General features: G+C 43.4%; 1 protein-coding gene across 9 annotated transcripts in view; it reads right to left on the reverse strand.

Moving 5' to 3' along the window:
- The window catches only part of FAM184A (family with sequence similarity 184 member A), a 107,737-nt gene extending 101,904 nt beyond the window's left edge, over positions 1–5,833 (reverse strand). For 7 of the 9 annotated variants that reach the window (XR_005353831.1, XM_038526665.1, XM_038526664.1 and 4 more), the window contains exon 1: positions 5,668–5,833. Coding sequence is in view for 7 of the 9 variants with exons in the window: in XM_038526665.1 (XP_038382593.1) it covers positions 5,668–5,826 (159 nt within the window). In the remaining 2 variants the exon portion in view is untranslated. The remainder of the gene's footprint in view (positions 1–5,667) is intronic. The other 2 variants (XM_038526662.1, XM_038526666.1) reach the window with 2 other exon arrangements.
- Positions 5,834–13,343: the final 7,510 nt, after the last annotated feature.

A 13,343-nucleotide genomic window follows, 5' to 3' on the forward strand; every position in this document is an offset into this window, starting at 1 on the left:
TATTTACTAACTCTACTGTATAACAAAATCACTTGGTACAGCATCATTAATATCACCACCACCACCATCAATAAATATTAAGCTTTTATACTATGCACAATGTATTCATATTAAAGTTACATGAAAAATAGTCTCTACAGATGAGGAAATTACATTTAAATGAGAGAAACAAGAAATATTTATAAACAAAATAAACATTATTTTACAAATCTGTATTATTAAGTATCAACAAGAAGTAAGACAATAAACGTTACAGTAATTCAGAGTTAAGCAAACCTAACAAGGCCTAGGTTGTTCAGGTTGTTCAGGGCAGTTTATTATTTGTTTCTTTGGGGGCTGGGGGGCAGGACATAAACTGAGTACTAAAAGAAGACTTTTAAGAAGGACTTGATGCTGAGCATGGAGCACACACACAGAAACTCCTGCTCTTTGGAACCTTATAGCCTACCTTATACTAGTAATGTCAGTTAGTGATGGCTAGACTGAACTGTATCAAAAGTACAATCACCTAAGGAGGCAATGGATGAGCCACTAATGTAACAAGATATTAAAAAGGAAGTTTCTATTGAGAACAAAAGACAACTGACATTTTAAAACAAGTGCCAGAATATTCTCAAAGTTTAAAAAAAAAAAGGCAGTCTAAAGAGAAGAGTCTTGAAATGTGCTACCTCCTACACCCAGTATTAGTGAGAAAAGTCTCAAAGAGGTTACAGAGCAGAGTTTTGGAGAATGTTTCCTTGGGGACAGCTACAGGAACAAGTATCTTGCCTTCAAGAGAAAGGACAGATGCTTGCCACTCACCTAAGGCCTGGAGGAAAAGGTTTTGATGGGACTACTTGAAGACCTTGATATGTGTCTCAAGCACTTAGAAGAGCACACTGAAGTGGCACCTGATTCATCCTTGAAAAATCTAAAGAATGAGAAGCTGGATGAAAAGGCATGTGAGAGAAAATGAGAGATGCTGAATTTGGACCAGTACCAGAGTCTGCCTGAACACAGAATGAATGCTCCCTCTGGACCAACGTGGGCCCTGTGGGAAAGACACAGAGTAAGCCAGGGTGGGATCATCTGGGCCTATCCAAGAGGGTTACCTGACGTGGAATAGATCTCAGCAAAATAAACACGAGGGCCCTGGCAGATCAAAGAAGCTGAGGAAGAAGTAAGAACCAGCCAGAATACAGATGCATTCTCACTGTCAAGCAACCTGAGGAATCCTGAGCAATGAGGGTGGGAGGTGGAAGATGCAGGACTGAAAGAATGAGCTTTAAATGTGGGTCAAATCCACAATAGCACTGAAGCTAAATCACCATGCACTGTTCAAATAAAGTTTGCTGCCCGTCTTTTCCCTCTTCCCTTCTTCCTTGTCCAATGAGGGGGGGAGGGGTATTAAACTGTGATTGGCAAAACAAAGCAAGAAGAGTAGAAAAGCCTCGCCAGAAGAAAAAAGTCAATGATGCCCCCCTTCCTCAATTATCTGCTTCCCCCTTACAATAAATAGGCAGAGCTGGGAATGGACATAGGAGGCTAGCTGCATCCTTAACGTAGGTTTGGCTTGGGGGTTTTATTCCTTGGCACTGAATATTTTACTTTTATTTTTAAATTTTTAAGTAATCTCTACACTCAACGTGGGGCTCAAACTTACAACCTCAAGATCAAGAATACCATGCTCTTCTAACAGAGCCAGCCAGGCATCCCAGCACTGGACATTTTAATAATCAAATTGAGACTTCTCCTATTTAATTACTGAAGGACAATTCATATGATCTAAAAGCAACCAGAAAAGTCAAGTTTTTCTATGGGCAGAGGATGAGCCAGCCTCACAGAGTAAACTGAAAGGGACAGTGAGTAGCACACAAAAAAAGCTGTTTTATAATTACTTTCCACAAGTTTTGCTATTCACTCTAACGCACTAAAGAAGCAACACAGTGGAGTACTTCTCTAAGTACACAAATACAATCCCACTAAACATAACTCAACCCATCCAACTTCTTTGCCTATCCTGAGATGGTTCAGCCATTAACAATCCCAGAAACTTGCCAAGACATGACTCAAGAATCTAACAGTAATTCTTAAAATTTAGTAAGAGTAGCCTAAATAGGGCAGCCCCATTGACCCAGTGGTTTAGCGCCGCCTTCAGCCTGGGGTGTGATCCTGGAGACCCGAGATCGAGTCCCACGTCCTCGGGCTCCCTGCATGGAGCCTGCTTCTCCCTCTGCTTGTATCTCTGCCTCTCTCTCTCATGAATAAATAAAATCTTAAAAAAAAAAAAAAAAAAAAGAGTAGCCTAAATAGAACAGATTCACTTTAAAAGGCAGGGACTGTGTCTTGCTCTCTGCTAGATCTCTAACACTTAGCAAAATGTCCCTTACATAAAAGGTGCTTTAAAAACCACTACTGGTCTCCTTTCTAGGAAATGGCTGCTATGTTAAGTTCTAAGGAAACAGAACCTGAACAAATATGTCTGCAGCTGAGATGGCTTTTTAGTTAAAAATATACTGAGTCTTACTAGGTACAAAATTGTAATACAGATTACTTTCATCCATATCCTTTCCTAGCTATCCAAGTATCTGAAAAATGCATGTATTTTCAATACTGTACTACAACAATGTGGAATACATGGGAAAACTTTAAACTCTGGTACTCAAATAGAACAATTACTGTAAATATTTTTAAAGAGTTTCCTAGAAAACTCTCAAAAGAACTACAATATAACAATGCTATTAAATGCAGACTAGTTTAAAAAGGAGCATTTTAAAAATATATCATCCAGTATTTTACTAATACTTTGTTGCCACAGATTCTCTTTCAGTGACAGCCTGACTTAAGAGCCTTAGAAAGTTATAGTATAATCACTCCTCTTTTAAAGATTAGGAAACTGAGGCTCAGAATTTAGTGACCTGCCCTAGGTCATATTACTAGTAAGCAGCAGAACAGGAGTTTTAACTCAAGACAGATTCCCAAGCCATGTTAACTATAATGTTGAAGAGCTGAGTACTACTGACTCATTTCCAAAAGATATAAAATCCTATTTTAATGTTTATGTCTAATTTTGAAATATAAGCTAAGCTTCCAATCTACCTCTACTGATGTGAATTTATTACCAAGCTCTTCACGAGTGAAAATTCTATGCAGTAGATACCAGTAAAGTTTGTAAGAGTTGACATATTACTCGTGAGATCATTCTTATAGTATTTACAAGAAGTGTACATGACTGTAAAATTTGACAGTCTCCAAAATAACACATAAGGGAAGCATGCCTTATTGTATGCTTCAGAAACTAACGGGTGTTGGCTGCAACAGAGTCCTATTATCTGATGATTTCATTCTCATATCTTAGTAATAAATGCAAGAGACACGGGTAGGAGCAACCCTAGATATTCCAGTAGAATTCAGTGCTTCTCAACATGGAATGAGCCCTCATACCTCCCGGGGAACATATGGCAATGTCTAGAGACATGTGTACTGTCAAGATGGTGTGTGCAGGTGTGGGGTGCTACTGGAATCTACAAGGTAGCACCAGGAATCCAGGAAGGCTGTTAAACTCCTATAATGCACAGGGTAGCCCTGCCTGCTCCATACAAGGAATTAGACAATTCAAAATGTCAATAGTGCCAAGGCTGAGAAACTTTAGCACAAGGGATTAAATGTCTGAGGTATTTAGCAGAGGAGTGGCATGAGTTTTCAGAGATTGTAACTATGAACACTAAGTCAAGAGTCCAAGTAACACTTAGTAGAGATTAGGTATAGCACTCAAGCCTTGATGAGCACTGGTATGGGGGCAGCTTCTTGTCTCACTAGATTTAAGGTGGGTAAACAGAGAATATGATAGCTTCTAACAGTACTCTCAAATTTAACAGTTGTGCTGAATTTTTCTTCTGGTAAAAAAGAACAGAATATTGAAAAAGCATCAGTAAAAAGAAAAGTAGTTTACTGGAGAGATGAGAAACCTCGTTACACTGCACACAGTTCCACTACCAACTTCTTGAGTGTTTCTGTTACTTACAGTAGGAATCTAGAGGGTTACAATTTACAATCAGAACAATGAGTGTTATGTACACACCATGAGAAAGTCAGAATACATAAACATCCACGTACGCCATTCTGAACATCATTATTCTGAAGACTAAACATGATTTCAGGAAACCTGGTTTTGAGATCCCAAATGTATAGTTGCCCTGATGGTATACTATTGTTCCTTCTTGGGCCTTCCTTTCTCTGAATATCGAGACCATCCATCACAAGAGGAAACAGTAAAAACCGGGCACATAGCGAGCTCTGAGACAGCGTGGACCTAAAACAAAAATCAGAAAACAAAATTCCCCCCAGTGTTGCCTTGTTCGGGATGGCTGAGTTTTACCACTAGGTACTTGCTCCTATTCCTTTGCTCTTCTGGTGAAGCCCTCACTCCTCAGTTCTTTCAGGTTACTTTTCATTCTACCCTTGATCACATTTCTTCACAAAAATCTTATTTTTTTACCAACTCTTTCCAGCCCCATTTTACTTCCATTTCTCTTTTTTTTAATTTTTTTTTTTTATTTTTTTTACCAACTCTGTTTTACTTTACCGTCTCAACAGCCTCAACTAGTACTGAAATTACAGAATGGGAATTTGGGAGTTGAAAAGAGACTTCGGGGCAGCCTGGGTGGCTCAGCGGTTTAGCGTCTGCCTTCAGCCCAGGGTGTGATCCTGGAGACCGGGGATCGAGTCCCACCTCAGGCTGCCTGTGTGGAGCCTGCTTCTCCCTCTGCCTGTGTCTCTCATAAATAAATAAAATCTTAAAAAAAAAAAAAAAAAGAGAAGAAAAGAAAGAAAGAAAGAAAGAAAAAAGAAAAGAAAAGAGACTTCGGGGTTTACCTATTTAGTAAACGCCCAGGATGCTCACCTCTCGTCATACCTAGGCCACTAACAAGTGGTTAGGCGACTCAGCTTAATTAAACACATTAAGATCGCCTCTACTAACTTTCAGACACCAGGGATCACCTGTTCGCAGTTAATGGGGACTGAACGATTGCTCCTGAGATCTAAGCAGAGCAATAGAATCAATCAGTCGGTCTGAAACGCTCTTGCTTCGCAAGATACCAACTCCTTCTCACCACAGGCAGCCAGTTAAGTAGAAAGAGGCTCACCATTCTAAACTACCCTTGACCAAATCTGCTGGCTTATATGCGCTTTGAAAATTATCTTTTGACAGATCCAAACATTTAACGGAGTGCAGACACGATTCATCTAAGAAGCCTTGCCTGACGTTCTGTCAGAATTAAGGAATGACTCATTAGAAATCTCCCCAAATGGCACGCAAGGTGGGTCTGACCCTCCTACGTGGCTCAGGTTTATGCTCCCCCTAAGCGCGTGACCGGGGTGGAGGGGTGGGGGGAGACGGCACTGATTTAACTGGGCAGGTCCTGGGTCACGTTGGGTCGAACACGGTTCTGTACTTCATCCGGCGGAGTGAAGGCTCGTGGAGTCCGGGCAGGTGCAGGAGCCCGAAACTACAGTGACTTCTCGTCGTGCGATAAGGGGCGTGGAGAGATCCTCATCTGCAGGTCCCGCGAGCCCAGCCGAGCCTCCGGGGCGTCCGGATGGCCAGGGACGTCTCCGGGGCTCCCGCCCAGTCTGCCGGGGTCTTGGGGGCCTCGCGGCCGTGCCACCCCGCCGCCGCCTCCTTACCTTGGTGAGCTGCGCGATTTTCTTGCTCATTTTCAGGTGCAGGTCCTGGCTGTAGTCCAAGCCGTGCCCCGCCTGCGCCGCGGCGGCCGGCGAGGGCGCGAATTTGGCCGCCGCGCCGCCGTAATGCTGCGGCTGCCAGCTCGGGCCCGGGGTCGCCATCTTCCCGGCAGACCCCGGCCGGGGCGCAGCTCCTCGCGCTCCGGGGGCACGGCGGGGCGGCGGCGGCGGCCGGGGGGCAAGGCCCGGGGCGGCCGCTGCGGGACCCGACCCCCGGCGCCTGTCGGCCGCGGCAGCCCTCCGGCCCGCGACGCCCCCCCGGGTCACCCCGGTCCGGGGACGGGGCAGCCCCGCCGGGCCGAGGCCGCGGACCACAGGGGCGCGGGGGGGGGCGGGCCGCGGTGCACGGCCCGGCCGCTCTCGCCCGCTCTTCAGCTGACGCCTGGCGGGGGCGTCGAGGGCCGCGCGGCCCCGCAGGTCCCGCTCCCACCTGGCACCACAGAGCCGGCGAGACCGGCGCCGCCGGGGCTGCGGAGGGAGGAGGAGGGAGGCGGGGACGCGGAGGAGGACACGGGAGCCGCGGCGCCGCCGTTACCAGGGCGCGCGGGGGCGGGGCGCGGGGCGCGCGGGGCGGCGACGTCATCCCTGCGCGGCCAAGCCCCGCCCCCCGCGGCCAAGCCCCGCCCCCCGCAGCCCCGTGGCGGGCGCTGCGCTCCGGGAGGCCCCGCCCACAGGTGGGCGGGGGGCGGGGGGTCCTCGGGGGGTCCGCGGGCCCCAGCTCCGGCGGGCAGCCCCAAGTCCGCGAGCGAGGACGGGCTGCGGTCCCTCCGGTTTGCAGAGCCCTGGCCGGTTTGCTGAGGCTTTCCACGGGCAGCCTCGCGCGCGGGCGGGGGCCGAGTGGCTCCTGCCCCAGGCGGGCGGCGAGCTCCGCTCCGACCCCCTCCCTCCCAGGGCCGGCCTCAGCGCCTTCGGACTCGGGCAGTGCAGTAGCCCGGGACGCAGTAATCCCTGCCTTGCACCTTTCGGACTCCTACAAATAGGATGGTTATTTGCAGTGTGCTTGGGCCGACCCGTGCCCTCTGCACATCGCGAGTGTCGGTGTAGGGAGACAGCACACGCCTCATCAGTTAGTATAGCGCTGCACCCCGACGTTTCCCCCCAGCCTTAGCGGAGACGGAGGCAATTATATACGAAATCGAGTTGGCTGGAAGTAAAAGGGAGAAACAGAAGATGGAACACGATGCCAGCTCCTTAAGGATTTGGGGCCGGGCCAAAGTGTGTCATTACTTGTGCATTTGCACCTCTCTAAATGTGTTATTTCCTAATGAGCTTCTCCTCACATCCCTACCACCCCCACCCCCGTAAGTCAAATGATTTATTTTAAGTGTATCCTGTGTTGAAGCAAATAAGTTGGGTTTTGGAGGTTTTTTTAGATTTTTATTTATTTATTCATGAGACACAGAGGCAGAGGGAGAAGCAGGCTCCATGCAGGGAGCCCCACGTGGGACTCGATCTCGGGTCTCCAGAATCAGGCCCTGGGCCCAAGGCAGGCGCTAAACCGCGGCGCCACCCGGGCTGCCCAAATAAATCGTTTTAGGACAATCTTAGCACAAACTTTAAAAATGTAGAATTGTACCTATTTTAAGACTCTTTCTCTCCAGGCAGTTTTGCAGAACTGAATTCCTCCATGTTATCATATGTGATTTCTCTTTAGCCTGCAACTAACTAAATCATGGTATAAATCTGAGATTATTAACAAATCCAGCTGGGACCCAAATTATCATTGTCTGCTACAAAATCTAAACCAACAAGGTGAAGATTGAATAGCATCATGAAGTACTTCCAGAATTCTTGGAATTCCAGAAAGGAAGAATGAAATTGGCCACATCTTATCCCAGATGCTAGGTACTCAGCCCTTCTATAACCCCCATCTGCCATAGGCCTTCCAGAAAATAAGTTGTCTAGTTCCAAGGTTCTGAATGGAGCAGATGGCCAGAAACAAATATGCAGATTTTGCTCTGTTCTTAAGCTCTAATAATTTAATGAATAATTAAAGAGAATTAGGAGCTAGTGTTATTTCATCAAATTCTAGGCATAGAAGATTCACAATCATTTTAGAACTCTTATATCCTTTACATTCTAAGCAGAAATATATGCTCAAAAGACTCCTTGTTAAATTTTTATAGCTAAGTCTTGCTAGGGCAAAGAAGGTGTTTTTGGTTTTGTCTCTATGATATAGTGGAAAGAATATAATACTGGAAATAAGGAGACCATGTATAGCCTCAGCTGAGTCACTGAACCTGTTTGCCTCCTCTGAAACAAGACAGTATTTAGCGGTCTCTTCCCTCTAACTTGACAATTAGAGCTTGAGGCCCTGGTTTACACTGAACCCTATCACATGAGGTCCTGCCATCAACTATACAGCATAGCCCAAGAAGAGCCTTTTCCTAAATACTATGCTCACAAGACACCCAGTGTCATTCCACGAATTTAATATTTTTGTCCTACCACAGAGGGATAACACAGGTCATCTGGTAAAGAATGCTATTCAGTTATAAGAAATAAACATAAAGAATACACCCTAGAATCTCACCTTTTAAAAATCCGGTAAAGGAGGTGTGCAATAGGAGAGAAAACAGGAAAAGCTAGTTAGGCAAGAAATCTTTATTTAGTACCTGTTTCCCTCACGAGATTGTTTATCCAGAAATATCTATTGAATGCCCTTTGTATGCTAGATACTGCTGCGTTAGGTGCTGAGATTGCAGTGTTGTCAATAAGCATGACTAAGAATCTGACTCTGTCCTCAAAAAGTTAGCCATCTAGTGGAAAAGACAGACCAAGAATAAGGTGCAACGCAACATGGTGTTAAAGGAACTCACAAGAGGGGCACTTAACCTTGCCTGAGGTGTCAAGGAAGACTTCACACATACAAAGGCAATAATTGCACAGATTTCTGAGGGAGGAGTTTTTCAGCCAAAAACAGGTAGTAGATACACGGATTACAAGCTCTGAGGATAGCAAGGGCAAAGCCCTGAAGATGAGAGAGAACATAATCCACTTAGAGACAGCAAGTGGTACCCTATGGCTGGAGCAAAGAGTTTGATGGGAAGTCAAAATATGAGATAGAGTAGGTATCAAGATTATTCATAGGGTGTGTGTGTGTGTGCACGCACGCGCACTTATTGGCCTTGATAAGGGTTGAGTTTTCACCCTGAAGGCAATAATGAGCCACTGAAGGGCTTTGTGCAGGAGAATGAAATAATCAGATTTGCACTTTAGTAACGTAATTCTTGTGACTATGGTAAATGGATTTCAGAGGCAACTCTATGGGCAGGGAGACTAGTTATGGGGCTATTGCACTTATTGAGGTGAGAGAGGATGAAACATTGACCTAAACTATGGCAGTGGAAAAAAAGGAAAACAAATGGATATATCTGAAACATCCATAGGGTAGAACAGACAGGACTTTGAGGCTGAGGAAGAGAGAATGGTCAAGGGTGCCCCCTGAAACAGCCTAGAGGAGGGACAGGTGGGGAAAGTGATATGTTCAGTGTAAAATATGTTACCTTTGAGGTACCTGTGGAAATCCAAATAAAGATGTTCAGCTGCAATGCGGTATAGAGTAGGAGAGGTAATATAGTAATCAAACCTGAATACAGCAGGGGAAGGTAAATATTGCTTACAAAAAGAGACTGGAAGCTATTGGTATATGAAAAAAAGCATCTGTCTAGGCAGGTTGTTATCTATGACATCCTAGAGCTTCTCTTTGAAGACGAGTCATAACCCATGGGTGGAAGCATCAGGCCAAAGGGAACAATATGAGAGACATGGGCTCATAGTACTGCAGGGGTAAAGGCTGGTGCAGAGGAATAGTTACTTAAAGCACGTAGAAGAATAAGCTGGAAATAAAAAGAATTATTGGAACAGAAGTTCAAATCCAAATCCATTATTTTATACATATCTGAATATATATAAAAGGTTGAGTTGTACAGATTCTCAAAGCCAATTACTAGTAGAGCTAGAATTATGACCTAGATATTTTAAGCCCCAGTTCTTTCCGGTTTACTAAACAATAGTTGAAAGCTATTTATAGGGGAATCTCTGTTCTGATATACTTTGACTAGAAATTTCTTATTCTAAAGCACCCATGCACTGAGATTTCAATCACAATTTATATTTGGAATGATGTCTCCAAGGCCCTCAAATTCCCTACACACTTTCTAAATTGTTAGAAATGTTTTGGGGAGGGAAGAAGAAAGCAGTTGTGGTGGCTATAAAGGCCGAGTTAACGAAACTTCCATGGCTCCTTCCAGGAGGGGCCCTAACTAGTGATAACATGGTTAGAAGATTTAGTAAAAATTTATGAAAATAGCTTTTGTGTATTTTTCTCTCAAGTTTCCCAAATTATATATACTTCAGACTCCAGAAAACCTAGATTATCCCAAGCAGCAGTATATAAAGAATTAATACTGGGATTAAAATGTGAGCTTAAAACTTATTAGGCCAAAAGCACAGGCAATAAAAAAAAAAAAAAAAATGGCGACATTGGGCTTTGCCAAAAGTAAAAACTTTTGTTCATCAAAGGGCATTATCGACAGAGTAGAAAATCATCCCACAGAATGGAAGAATATATTTGCAAATTACATATTACATAAGGGAATAATATTCAGAATTTATTTAAAAACTCTTTTAACTCAATAACAACAGCAAAATCATCAGATTAAAAACTAGGCACAGGCACCTGGATGGCTCAGTCAATGAAGCATGCAACTCTTAATCTGGGGGTGTGAGTTCAAGCCCCATGTTGGGCATGGAGATTACTTTTTAAAAATGAGCAAAGGACTTAAATACACACTTATCCAAAAGACATGTACAAATGGCCAATAAACACATGAAAAGATGCTCACGACCACTAATAATTACAGAAATGCAAATCAAGGGATCCCTGAGTGGCGCAGCGGTTTAGCGCCTGCCTTTGGCCCAGGGCGCGATCCTGGAGACCCCGGATCGAATCCCACGTCGGGCTCCCGGTGCATGGAGCCTGCTTCTCCCTCTGCCTATGTCTCTGCCTATGTCTCTGCCTGCCTCTCTCTCTCTCTCTATCATAAATAAATAAAAATTAAAAAAAAAGAAATCCGAATCAAAACCGCAATGAAATACTACACACCCATTAAAATGGTGGTTATAAAAACTCAACAAAACAGAAAATAACGAGTTTTATGTGGAGAAATAGGGCCCCTTGTACATTCCTGGTGGGAATAAAAAATGGTACAGGTGCTGTGTTAAACACTATGGCAATTCCTCAAAAAATTACACATAGCATTACCATATGATCTAGCAATTCCTCTTCTGGGTATGTACCCAAAAGAATTAAAAGCAAAGATTCAAAGAGATATTAGTACACCAATGTTCGTCAGATAATTAGTACACATTATTAACATAGCCAAAATATGGAAGCCCAAGGGTCTATCGGCAAACGAATGGATAAACAATATGTGGTATATATTATTCAGCCCCAAAAAGGAGGAAAATTCTGACATATGCTACAGTATGAACAAACCTTGAAGACATCATGCTAAATGGAATAAACCAGTCACTGAAGGACAAATAATGTATGATTCCACTTATAGGAGGCGCCTAGAGTAGTCAAATTCAGAGACTTAGAAAATAGAAGGGTGGTTGCCAGGGGTTGAAGGGAGGTGGGAATGGGAAGTTATTATTTAATGGGCACAGAGTTTCAGTTTGGGAAAATAAAAAGGTTCTGGAAGTCGATGGTGGTTATAGTGGCACAGCAATGTAAATATACTTAATGCACTGAACTGTACTTTTTAAAATGGCTAAAATGGTATATTTTATGTTGTGTATATTTTACCACAATAAAAAAAAGGACACTGATTTCTTCAATGAGAGTTTCCCTCACTACCTTTGGGAAATTCATTCCAGAGAAAAGATAATCAGAAAATACTGTTCCATCAACCAAGGATCCATTGAATGCTTTCTTTATAGAGTGAAATTCATTTCCCATACCAGGCCAGGGTTAGCTATAGAGGGCATCTAGATATGAAGTTTGAAAGATGGAAGAGGTCAGAAAATGCTCTTCTTTCTGTTTTCCCTTTCCTATACTTCCCATTTGGCCCAGAAGAGTCATAGAATTCAAATAGTCAATATAGAATGAAACAACTGAATATCTACAAAAATGCCATATAAGGTTGGGCTGGGCAGGTGCTCTCCAAGGAACCTTGTCTCTTCTCTTCTGCATTGCATCATTAAGCCTCTTAGGAACATTCAGTACTTGAATGAAACTTAATCTAAGGTCGTGCAACCAGGCTTAATAGCATAAAGGACTCATAATCAATAGAGACTGTGGACAAGCAACTGAACTCTTGGAATCAATAAACACACCAGATCTCTGTAAAACTTCACACAAGGAACCTTTTTTTGGTATTAAATATTTTCCAAGTGACAACCATTCCTTTGGTACCAGTCTCTAAGTATAATGGTGAGTATCAGGGGCACCTGGTGGCTCAGTGGTTGAGTGTCTGTCTTCGGCTCAGATCATGGTCCTGAGGGTCCTGGGACTGAGCCCCACATTAGGCTCCCCACAGGGAGCCTGCTTCTCCCTCTGCCTGTCTCTACCTCTGGTATGTGTCTCTTATGAATAAATAAAAAAATCTTAAAAAAAAAAACAAATGGTGAGTATCAGAATCCTTTTATTCCAGGACTAATTGTCCACTAAGCCAAGTCTTTTTCTTCATCTGTCAAGTTAGGACATTGGACTGAATGATCTTAGGGTTTCCTATATTTCCCACATACTACATGCTGAATCATTTCATATTTTTAAAAACACATTATTTTATTATACTTATTTGGATATATTACAGTCATTTGTGTGCCAACTCTCACATTCACCTCCTAACACACCCAAAGCATGGTACACAATATAATCCCAAATAAGGTTGTAGATCTATCTAGATAAGTGGTAGACATTACTGTAAAGGAATTTGTCCTTCATTGATGTCTTGGCCTGTGTTCCTTTCACTTTATCTCTTTGTTCCTTTCTCATGAGTTTAGAAAACTCATTCTGTCACATTAATTAATGGAAAGTGGTATAATACGGCTAAAATGTTTGATGCATAAAAAGTGTTCAATATATGTTTGCTTCCAAATTTTGGTTAATTTCACTTTCTCCACCAATACAATTATGAGCTTTTCCTTTATGAACAAAACCAACCCTTTTTTATAAACATAACCAACCAGTAACTAACTGGCTTATTCATTGTTTGGGTTCCTCAGAAAGCAGACTGGGGTAGTTTATTTGATAGGTAATCTTGGGAAGCAGAGAAACTGAGAGAGATAAGAAGGATAAGCCAGGAATGCCTGGGTGGCTCAGCGGTTGAACGCCTGGCTTTGGCTCAGGGTGTGATCCTGGTCTCAGGATTGAGTCCCACATCAGGCTCCCTTTGAGGAGCCTGCTTCTCCCTCTGTCTATGTCCCTGCCTCTGTATCTCTCTCTCTCTCTCTCTCTGTTTCTCATGAATAAATAAAATCTTTAAAAAAAAAAAAAGAAGGAAAAGCCATTCAAGAACATATTATTGAGCTAGCTACTGCATTGATCAATTGGAACTCAATTTTACTAAGAAGTCTACAAGAAACCATATAGAATGCATCTCAGAATTTTC

The sequence above is a fragment of the Canis lupus genome, chromosome 1 (assembly GCF_011100685.1).
Source record: "Canis lupus familiaris isolate Mischka breed German Shepherd chromosome 1, alternate assembly UU_Cfam_GSD_1.0, whole genome shotgun sequence".
Taxonomy (NCBI): domain Eukaryota; kingdom Metazoa; phylum Chordata; class Mammalia; order Carnivora; family Canidae; genus Canis; species Canis lupus.